General features: G+C 34.2%; 1 protein-coding gene across 1 annotated transcript in view; it reads right to left on the bottom strand.

The window, feature by feature from the left end:
• C2CD5 (C2 calcium-dependent domain containing 5) overlaps nt 1-12,181 on the bottom strand; it is a gene marked incomplete at its 5' end in the record, with an annotated part of 63,069 nt that overhangs the window by 31,894 nt on the left and 18,994 nt on the right. Inside the window, one exon of the mRNA XM_009572887.1 lies at nt 9,051-9,159. Within this exon, the coding sequence (XP_009571182.1) occupies nt 9,051-9,159 (109 nt within the window). The remainder of the gene's footprint in view (nt 1-9,050; nt 9,160-12,181) is intronic.

The raw sequence follows: 12,181 nt of genomic DNA, 5'->3' as shown, positions 1-12,181 counted from the left end.
AAATGGAAACTTTGCTTATGATATGGAAACTGAAGGAAGTAGATAAGTGGGATTTATCAAATGAAAACTAAGATACACTAAAACAGCAGAAAAGAATGCAACCACACCACCAAAGAGAACAGGTACACTTACTCCTACAAAGCTTAAACTATAAACAAAACATCCAGCCTGGAGAACAGTATTGAATCAATGCTTTTCTGCCCAATGAGGTCAGAGAGCATGTATCTCACTTCCCAAGTCCAGACTGCTGAATGTGCAAAAAATCCATTTTTGGATTGAATGGACTGAAGATAGATGAAGAAACAATTTTAAGAACATTTAGGATTAAGACTGCATCCAGCTTTCACTCATTTACAGGATGAGATATTTCAGCTGAACACAAAAGCACTCATTTGCAGGACTAGTTTTCTATTGGTTCAGTCAAGCCAAATCACTACATGACCACCAGAAGACTGCAAGAGCACATGGCAGAAATTGTACAGAAAAGCAACATCATTCCTTTTAGTGGCAGCTCACTATTGAGGAGTGTTAGCTTTAATACCAAGATATACCCCAAGATGGACAAGCAGCAAAGTGTTCCTCTTAGTAACATTCCCATCAAAACTCCTGAATTCTTTTCTTATATTCCAAATTGCTGCTAGGAGGCTAAACAATACTCTGTTTTTTCTTACAAAAGTAAAAAAAGAAGTTACTTTAAGTATGAAGCAGAATTAACAGAATCTCCATAGCTTCTGTACCTCTGATACAGGTGAATGTATTTGTAATTTAGACAGAAACATATGGAATTATACTTCCATTAAGGAATTTTAAAATGGATCAGGAGATGGTTTTACCTATCTCACCCCCAAAAAGGAATCTGAAAAATTCTAATTCAAAGTTTGGCTTTTGGAATCCTACTTTAACTTCCAATCAGCTAACTCTCTCAGCCATATATTCCTGAACAACTTTATATTCTCAACATCCCAACAGCAAGCCTTGAGATGTCTCCCTGCATTTGTTCCTCATCTCAAGTAAATATTCCTTGGAATAGTTTAAATGCTCAGATACCTAAAGATTACCATCTTGTAAGTTTTATGACTGACATCACTAAACACAAGTATTTTAAACAGTCCACTGTGATACAACATCTGTGACCTAAACTAATTCATACTTTGTAAATCTAAACAGAATGTCCCAGACAAAAAACACAGAGTAACTACTTGGATTTTCACACTGAAAAAAGCAAACCTCCACTGTTCTACACTTTGTCTACCAGTCACACATTGCAAGTTATATATGTAATTGATCTTAGGAATAAACATGTAAGAATCACTTGGACAGACTACAGCATAATTTAGCCTTTTCTAAATATTAGAAGTAATCTGTGACACAGTAGTTTTCCATAAACTGGTTCAACAAAATCTGCTGCAAATACCACTAAGCATTAACTACACAGCCATAACGGTAATACAACCTATAACTTTTGCTTTTAATCGTAGATTAAGGTCTGATAGGAACAGCCCAAGCTGCAAAAAAGTATTATCTTTTAAAAAAAAAAAAAAAATCCTGCAGTAATATCAAAACTGCAGTAATAATTTAATTTATAGCTAAAGGAAACCATCATGTGATACAACTTGAATAAAATTTTTAAAAACTAAAATAAAATCAAAAGATACAGCATTTGGAGACAAAAAATGTTCAGAGTATTTATGTATGTACACATTAAAAATTGAACCTAAAATTAAACTATTAAGATAACACTTAAAAATAAAGATTTAGAAGTCACCATACTTCCTTAGACTTATAAAAGTTCAAAAGTACTGCCCAGACATAACAAAATCTTAAATATCGGAAATTAATTTGTCTCTGGAAAATCAGTGTGCAAGGCCTAAATATGTAACTTTGTCACTCCAGCTTTTAGTTAGTATTTCGATCAGTCATTCATTTTATAATGGTGAAGTCCTCACAGCTGTGCATAAGGTTCCTCTAATCATAAGATGAGTGGGACACTAAAGATGATCTAGGAATCTGTTTTAATTGATCCTATTACAGTAACAAGGGCAAGGTCTGCCACTTTGAAGAGTGCTAGGTAATAAAGAAACTAGTTATTCTACCTTGTATCTCTCTGTTGCTTTGTCATCTTGGCATAATAAAAACAACCTATTTTGAAACATGAGCAGTCTTCAAAGGACATCTTCAAATGACAGCAACAAAGGGGCTATTACCCAAAGCTGGAGACACTATGCTGTAACAAGACAAGTCTTCTTAAACCACATTTTATCTATTTTATAACTAGTATCACAAAATGAACTATAAGTATGATTTAAAGCTTTAAACAAGCCACACCAGCTGGAACCTTAAAACAAGCAACAATAATACTAATTTATCTAACACAGTCCTTGAAAGAAACATACAGAATTTTAAAGACAAAAAAAAATTAATCTCACAAACACAGACAGATGTTCACAGACAAGACTGCCGCTTTCTTGCTGACTGACATGCAAACTATCTACCTCACTGCACAACTGCAGAAACGGGATGGCATTATTTGGCAGGAAATGATACTGCCTCTCCATTTCCTATTCATTGTTTACACTTCTCAGGCTTTTACTTGTTACATTCACAGAACCTCTGCATTCATTATTTCTATACACTCACCATTTATTTTGTTTTAAGACAAACTAGTCAGAGAAGCCTCTCTAAACTTCTGGATCCAAGGTGCCTTTCCTACAGTGCCTTTTGGAGTGAGTTCAGGACCTCAATGAGACTACATTAAGAGACCAAAACCTAAAAACTTACAAATAACACTGAAAATATTAGTGCAAAAAGTCAAAGACAAGTTGCACTTACAGAATCCAAAGTACAAACCAAACCTGGAAAAAAAAAACCCTATGATATTTCTTTATAAGAAACATGGCATATTGAAGAACTTCAGTCTTAGCACTTAAAAGGAAGATCTCTTCTGCCTAATTCAGCTCAGATAATGATCTTATCCATTAACATTTAACCTGACTTATTTCTATAAACCTGTTACAGTCAGTTAGAACTTGTCTTATCTGCCATTTTCCTACAATACTGTCCGAAGACATTTTACAAGGACATGTTTACCTGTAAGTAAGTAGTAGTTAGGAAGGTGTCCTTTCAACTAGAATCATTCTAGTTTTCTTCTAACAATAATATATTTTGAGCCAGGCAAGAAGTTCTACAACTATATCTTTGCAACCACACAGTGACACATCATAAGGCTTAAAAAACTCATTGCAATCCATGAAGGAAATTATATCAAGATAATAGTTTTAGTCAAGCTCCATATTTTGAAATTAGGAAGAGTTACATGCAAGAATAACAATTTTCTGCAAGACCAAGGTTCTCTCTCTTACGTACTATCAATTCAAAAACAAACTGTAGTGTTGCAATAAGGAACAGCTTTATTGAAGCATTTGTGCAGTGAAAAGTCTACAATGGCTTTCACAACATTAGCCAAATTTCAGAGAGACTTTTAAATCAATATGAGCAGATTAAATAGCATTACTTACTATTAGGCAAAGAATTGTAAACCAAAGATTTTAAATGCCAAGTTTATTAATTTATGAAACTCTAACAGAACACAGGAATACTATTCTATACTCACTGACAGTGACCATCCTTTGTTCAGTTACGTAATTATCTACCCAGAACTCTTCAAAAGAAAAATAATGCACAGTCCCAAAGAAAATTATTTCATTAATATAAGGGGGCATCTGCTTCAAAAAAGAATATTCAAACGCCATTCACATTAACCATAAAAACCATTTAGGAATATGCACTCCTCTGGAAAGGTTGCAGAAAATATTACTAAAAAACATCGCACCCCTCACTCTGTTCAGAAAAGCCTCTGACAACTGCCTTAACCTCCCATTATCATATCAACACATACTGATGTACAAGAAATCAACCTGGAAATTCTTCAAGAAAAGGTGAGAGGTCAAGCTTAAAATGTTGTTTTTCTACTAGTTTTGAATGATAGCCACCTCAGACACTAACAAAAACATTCTGACATTTTCTACTGTGTTCTTACAAGTATGCCACATTTAGATCCCAGATAGCAGTATGAAATGTAATTTGCACATTCACTGTATGTTTGTATTTCAGCGAGAGAAAAGCGTTCGGTTACAGAACCAAAACATATTCAAGCTTTCCTCTTGCATTTCTTCATATACAAAACCAGAATTCTGGAGAATTTCATGCTCCAACAGCAAGTCTGGATATCAAACAAGGAGCTCAGGAGATCCTTCGGAATTTTATTAACAATTTTCTCTCCTTCCATGTTTCTGACTACTAGAGCTGAAGAATCACTGCTGAAGCAGCTCCCTGAATGAGGAGTTTAAAAATGTAATTATGTGAGAACACTGCATATGTTAGTACTATGAAACAGCCGTATGCAAAAGCAGTCTCTATTCAACAAGTTCCTTGCACTTCCTAAGGAACCTTTCTTCTCTGTATTTAACCTCAGGAAGAAACTTTAACAAAGAACCAGTCTTCTGGATCGAGGATTCCTTTCGTGTTTTTGTATTTATAGTACATCATTAACATCCTTTTTCAGACACAGCACCAGAGTATTTCTTCCACTGTATTATGTGCCCTCTTTTCGATGAATTTGTGTTCTTGTCTCTCTACTCTTATTTTGCAGATTCATCTTGATCATCACCTTTTCGTAATTTTACAAACATTTAAACAATTTTGTCATTGAATTATATGCAATTCCCAGATGTTTAAGTAGTTTCTTTTCCATTCATCAGTCTTTACTTCCACGTTTGATTTTGAAGCATCTTCAAACCTCTGAATTTTCACCACCATCAGATGGTCCTGCCGTACACTACACAATTAAACAAGCCTCCCTGCCACTGGCAAAAAAAAGAAATATCCTTCTATACTACACAGGTTACTAGCAAGCTTAAATGAAGCCTGAACATTTTCAAAAAGGAAAATAATTTTAGCCTACTTATGGTTGCGATTACATTGTTGCTAACGTGAATGTAATGTAAAGATGTAGTATTGTTTTCCTTAAGCTGTATAAATCCCTGCTCTCCTTCAGGCCCAGTACCAAGTATTAGCCAGCAATGATAGAGTTGGCAAGAAAGCTCTGGAAGGGGCAGATGAATAGAAATCTTCTCCTTTGTTTTCTGAATGGTAAGAGATCTGCACAGCATATTCATTATTCCAGGCTAAGACATAGTTAACTTGTATGTAACTGCAACTCCACTATCCATCACACATCGTATTTAACGACTGATCTACTCTCTTCCTCCTTTCTTCTTCGTTCAGCAACACACCTAGCACTGCAAAAGAAACATACTTCCAGGAATATGAGCATAACTTGCTCAGTCCCTTACCAGTAGGATTAATCAAGAGCTGTTGACACACGTCAAGGGAACAGAAATACAGTTCTCAGCGAGGTATTAACCCTAAAATTACTGTTTGGTTTAGACACCTCTACTCCAAAATTTTTGGGTAACAACCACCTCTGGGTATAAAATGCATATATATATATATACATATATATATATACAAGCCTTCTTTGTCCCCCATTATGTCTAAAAAAATTAGGTTACTGTTTTGGATATTCTGTCAAGAAATGAATTCATGACTTCCCCTTAGCTTCCTAGGCTTACATTTCTGGATCACTTTTTAGCCTAGCTCCATGTATGTTTAGTGTCTGTACATAACTCCATTATTCTAATAAAGTTCTTCCATGGTAACATCCTACTAAACAGTACTTCGAAGAAGCAATAATTAATTCAAACTTTTCAAGGTAGCATACAAGATGCAATATTTCAACACATTTTTAACACCTTGGATCAGACTATGCTATACCAGTAACAGATCTGAGAATTTCATAATATTACTTTCATATGGAAAGTAAAATTAATTTTACGAGATATCACTTTAGAACCAACAAAACCCGAAAACCTCATAATTATAATATTACAGGATGCTCACTGTAAAAAGGAACAAGGGTACAAAAATGAGCCAATAGTTTTAGGCACTACCTATTGAACTATTTGTAAAATGAAAAATGTATATGGGTAATTTAAACTGAAGTTTAGAGCATGACACTGAAATTTCCAAAGACAAATCACACAGAGCTGCACTGCAGCAGTGAAGTACCAAGAAGGAAAGTTTGTTTCCGCAGGAAACAAACCCCCAAAGGTCAACTTTATGCCTTTCTACTGTGTCAGCTTTAAAAACATCAAAGTTTGGCAAGGTCTGCTGGCTTGGATATTATACACAGAGAAGTTATGCCTTTCTTTTTTCCAAAGCATGCTACATTTCCAGGGGAAAAGGGGAGGAAAAAAAGGCTTTATTTCTCCCCATAAGAGGACAGTACTCTATGTAGCTGTTATGTAGAAACTGCATCATCAACTCATCCATTCTCTCTGCAGCTGTATAAAGAAGTTACACACTTTGATGTCTAAAACTGCATACAAAAATAGAATATTGGGGCTTTTTTCAAATTAGGTGTTAAAAGTGATTTAAAAGTTCAAGTCATTATGCTGTAAGTACTGCAAGCTGATTGTATTTTACAACATAAAACTTATGAACCAACAAATTCTGGACTACGTACTACCCTTCTCTTTAAACAGATCATCCTCTTCATCTATTTTCCATTCTCTCAGACAATTTTTATGTTTATTTTTTAGAACAAACACATTCATCAGTTTCCTGAAATTAACAGAAGTACAGCCATTATTGAAGAAAGTGCAAGCTCACTCAAAACAAAACAAAACCAACAGCCCCCCCCAAAATCAAACCAACTAATCAAAAGAAAATTATTTAAAAAAAAAAAAAAATTATACCTGACATGATCCCAACTGTATAAATAAGAATCCATTTCCCTAAATTATTTGCTTCATGGACACTGAGCTGAAAGCTACTACAAAATAATCATCTGAACATTCAGCTTTCCAGATTGATATTAAATTATTCTTAGCAATACTATTTTATACTAAAACAATGTTTTGCAATTTTAAAGAAAGCCTTTAACAACATTAAAACGAGACATTTAGGCATTTGATGGTTAAACAGATTTAAATTTGAAGCAGTAACCTAAATATCCTACAGCATTTCTAAGAACTTCACTGAGCTGCCATAATTTCTGTCAGCATATGTAGTACTGAATGACTAGTAAAATACCTGAATTGAAACTATTCCAGTCTAGCAGTTTGTATGATCTTGTGTTACCCATAATTCCGACAAAGGCTGAGTTCAAAACAGCAAATTAGTAGATCAGTTATAGGAGCAGAATAGTGAAAAAAAAACTACCAACAAGAACACAATTGACAACACCACTCCACAGGAACTGGAAAGACACAGACAGCAGAGTTAATAAGAGGCTGAAATAGAAAGGGAAAAAAGGAGCATGCTATAGCAATCTAGCACTAGGTGTGATCAAAGTGTACAGTATATAGCAATTATTGTCTTATTGATAAGTTCTCAATCCACCCCTTCAAATGTTCTTTCCTCTTCTACATTTTCCTGTTTATTCATTTGCCAGTTTATTTGCTTCCTTTAGTATTTTACAGACTCATTTGACTCAAATGCTTAGTATGATCATCACTATATCAGAAATTTTTTTTCTACTTCACCTTCCCTCCCATAGCCACGTGCCTTCCGTTCCCCCTTTTATTTTCATTGTTTTGCAATATACTGAGTTCAAAGTACCATGCATCTTACATTCACTTGTCAGGAGCAACCTACAAGTCCCACAAAAACACTGCAAAGAGCCACTCAGTTGTAAAAATATGCATCTCTATTTTCTCTTATTTCTTATCCTGCTTTCAGTCAGCTGGTAAAAATAAAGGAGTGCATAACTCAAGAAATTAGTTTTTGAAACTTCTGAATGTAACTGATTTTTTTTTTTCATTTTGTCTTAAATAAATTTATCACATAGGAAATTTTGCACAAAAGTGACCTGTATCAGAAATCTGTTTAAAATACAGAAGCCTAAGACAATTTTGTGGCAAAGAAAGGGAGGACCCACATATAAATTATACTTTGACATTTCTCTTAATCTTCTCTCCACTGTGTAAATAAATCTTATCAATAGGAAAAAAAGAACAATATTGTGTACTCATATGCTTTAAAAAAATCCCTTAAAGTAGTTTTTTTTAATTCAAGTTAAGTCTCAGATTTTATTTTATTTTATGTTGTCAGTTTACTGAATCTTATAGATCAGTAACAATCTACCTGCTTGCAGAATTACTTGCCTTCGGCCACAGGAAGAAGAAAGAAAAGGAAAAAAGATTTTTTTTTTTTCTAAATTGCTTTTAAAGATGCATTTGCACAAACTTTGTTTTATTACTCCTGACCAGTGCATGCAAAACCACTACCGGTGCTATTTTTTACTCTCCTCTGCCTGCATTTTTAAGTGCACTGTTAACTCCAACTTTTTAGAGCATTCCTCGGCTCGTCTCAGTAAATATAACATCTAAGTCTTCAGAGTCAAAAGTCACTTAATTCTGATGTCAGAACTAGGACATGCAAAATACACATGTTCCAGTACAGGGGTTCCCAGGTAAATATTAAATAAAATCTTAAAGGACTGTTCAGTATATGTTTTTAAGAACAAAAACAAAGCTGTAAAGGTTTTGTCAAAAGAGGTTAAAAACATGTATGGAGCTAAGTTGTAGTCCTTAAGGATTTCAAGGAGCTGAAAATTAGAAAACATTCATAGTTAAGATCAAGTATTTAATCTTATTTTTGTTTGAATGGAAAACTTGCACCAGTTTTAATAGTAAAAAGTGGTAAAAAAATAATTAAACCCTCAATAATTCAAAGACAGTTTTTAGTGCAAAGTTACTGCATTCAAAGTACTCTATTATTTCATTAACTTGCTGAAAAGTTTCTCACTAAAAACATACCCTTCTGAATGACTATTATTTTTCAAGCTTAAATGAATGTCTGAAAAATACTGCTTTTAATACACCTGGTTAGAATAGATTTGTATCTATCCAAATACTGGTATGTTATAAAGTTATAAAGATTAGAAGTACGTGATCATTATTACTGAAGTTGTTATTGTGTTAACATACCAGGATTGTGAATGCGATCCAGGAGCTTCACAGACCGTGCACTGACAACACCACCAACGTGGACAAGGAAGCCTGGTGGAAAGGTCGTCAAGGTAAAAAATGGAAATTCCTGTTATGATTAAAAACAAACATCAAATGACTGCTTACCAACCACTGCTGATTGCCAATAAACATGCAGTGAATTGATAATTCCCCTGAAATACAAGCAAAGCAGTTACATTAGGACAAACATGTCCTTCAGGCTTACTAAGCACTATGTAACCATACCTCTTCACATACCCATAGTATAATAAAAGCAGCGGTATTATACAATGTAAGAATACTTTTCCCCCATAGAGTTGTATTTCAGCACAATATTAATAAATAATCAAAACTTTACACATTTGTGTTAACAAAGCCTCTATTGGTCCACCTCTAGGATGGCAGCTAAACAACATAATTGTACTCTCATTAGCTGATACAAAATAAAGGAACGTTTTTCTCCATTTTTTAGGTCTTATTGTTACAACTGACTACAGTTTGATCCTGAAGCACAGGGTAAACCAAACTGTAGTCTTGCAAGAATGATAAATGTCTTACTGCAAGAAAACATAAAAAATATTAATGGACTGCCCTCCTAGTGAATATCCATCCTCTAGAATAAAACATAAGTCTTTGAAATACAACTGTAAGTTCTTAAACTAAGGAAATTTGCTTCCAATTTATTTGCATAAATTAGTTCTTACCAATTCATAATTAAAATGAAGAACTAGTAAGTTTCAGCAACTGCACAAAAATGTAGTTCATACAAGAGGCAAAGTAAGTGATAATAATTTTTCATGACACACATGATGAAGTGAAACAGTCACATTCAAAGGAGGTGAGCCCAAAACTGGAAGATTTTATTTTCTACAAAGACATTCTATGAATGTCTAATATACACATGATTGCACACTTACGGGGGAAAGGCGATAGATTTATGTTCAGCAATTCTAAATGCATAAAGGCAAAAAAAGAAAAATAAAAGAAAAATCATGCAATCATGGGTTGTATAATCATGATATTTGGTTAAATGGAAAAAGTAAACACCATAATTTTATGAGAGAAAGTACAGTATAGATTCCTTTCTCACATACTTGAAGCACTTGCAACAGTACAGTTCAACTGAGCTTCTACCTAAACAGTGTACATGCTGCAGATTAAATGAGGATCACGGTTCTTCCAGCAATACATGGCATGAAAAGTCTTCTTAAACTAAAGTCCAATGTAGATTTAAAAATTAACACTTCAGAATTATTACCACCCTTGCTGTTAGAACTCTTACAACTTTTAAAAGGTCCTACAAAGTTCAAGTTTTCTGAATTTTCATTTGGCTTAGACTTTCAAAATTAAGAGGCAAACTTTGAAATCAGCAACCATAATATCAACAACCAGAAGAAAAAAAAAAAAAAACCACCCAATCCCCAAAACACCAAAACCTGCAGTCATGCCTTATGATGCAATTAAAAAGCAGGAAGATTTCACCATAGGACTCTACAAACCTGCTTGACTAATCTGTCTTCAGGAGCACCAATGGATCTCTAGAGAGGGCTAAAGAAAAGATTCCCCCAGACGGTTCTAACAGATCACAAACTGCTTTGCAGGTTATCAGAACAGTCAGAAAGCTCTGACTACAACACAGTCCAAACTCCTTTTCTGAACGTCTTTCATGTCAAAAAATGGAAAAAGCTCAGTACATAAACACTTCGTTAGAACTCTCTTTCACTGTGCCTCTGTAGAATCAACTGTTCAGTGATTCACAAGTATACTGGTAATATTTGTCCTGTATAATTCCATGACGCTCATTCTCCGTAACTTATAGTTAAATATATCAACATACATGTTTGCTCTGTCCCCTGAATATAGTTATCCCACACTAATGACATTAAAAATAATTAGCTTTCCCAGAACTATAGAGAACAATAAAAAAGTTTACAGCATACACCACCTACATGAAATTCCATTAAGCCTACACTAATTTATATTTTATACATACATATATATCTTCACACTTCCATTGTGCTAATGCAGTACGTAGTGAAGAAAGTGAATGACACTCCGTGCTCTAAAGCATAAGCAAATCCGATGCTTTTTAATTTTACTTTAATTTTTTGTTCGGTTTCATAAGGCTGTGTACTGCAAGTAATTTAATGTGTTTAAACTTCCTCCTACACTACAAACCAGGAATAAAACTTTAAAGTAATAACATGGTTTTGTCTCAACCAATACACTCAGGTGTATTGATACTTGCAAGTCTATATTATGATACATGCTAAAATTAGACCCATGTCCTATCAGTTAATTTCAGCCACAGACAAATCTTGGTAACTGACTCACTGAACCATTCTGACATGCTCTTATTCCATTAACAATGTCTCATTCATTCTGACGCGGATGGAATTCCATCACTTTGTATGATGGCTTTTTTTCCTTTTTTAAGCTCATTTAGAGGTTTGGGTTTTTTAATTATTATATTACTCAAATACAAGTTCGAGCCTCAAGTACACGTGGTAATCTGTAATACTTCAAAATTATAAAGCTATGCTTACTGCATGGAAAAGAGATTCCGTAAGAACCAGATCCAGTGTTTCCATATTACAAATCTGCTCTATTACTGCAATTACATCAAGGTGATGCAAGCACAGAATATTCCCATGTGTGAAAAGACACATGATGATCTTAAAGTTTCCAAGCTACAACTGAAGATGGTCAATCATTTTACCAATACTAATTCACTATGCCATTTCACAGTCATTGACTGCATAGACCCTGAAAGAACTGCCACTGGTTTAATCCTTGCAACTACATAAGAGATTTTATAGTTGGCATTTGGGGAAAGTCTGATAAGATTACAAAAAAATCCTCATAGTATTTGTTTAATGCAATGTTTTAAAATGTTTGTGTGTACGCATACATGTATTGCTAGTATTCTTTTTTAATTACATTTCATACAAAGACACACAAAATAATGAAAAAGCACATAGAACAAGGCTACACACACATATCATTTGCTGTTAGCGTCAGCTGAAGCAGTTCTCAGATTCCCTTCCAGCCATTCACTCATTCTCATCGTTGTACCACTCCCTCAGATAATGCTCATAATGCTCAGGTAC

This window comes from Fulmarus glacialis, unplaced genomic scaffold (genome assembly GCF_000690835.1).
Source record: "Fulmarus glacialis isolate BGI_N327 unplaced genomic scaffold, ASM69083v1 scaffold9562, whole genome shotgun sequence".
In the NCBI taxonomy this organism is placed as follows: Eukaryota; Metazoa; Chordata; class Aves; order Procellariiformes; family Procellariidae; genus Fulmarus; species Fulmarus glacialis.
The sequence above is the reverse complement of the archived record's forward strand: the minus strand, read 5'-3'. Positions and strand labels throughout refer to the sequence as shown.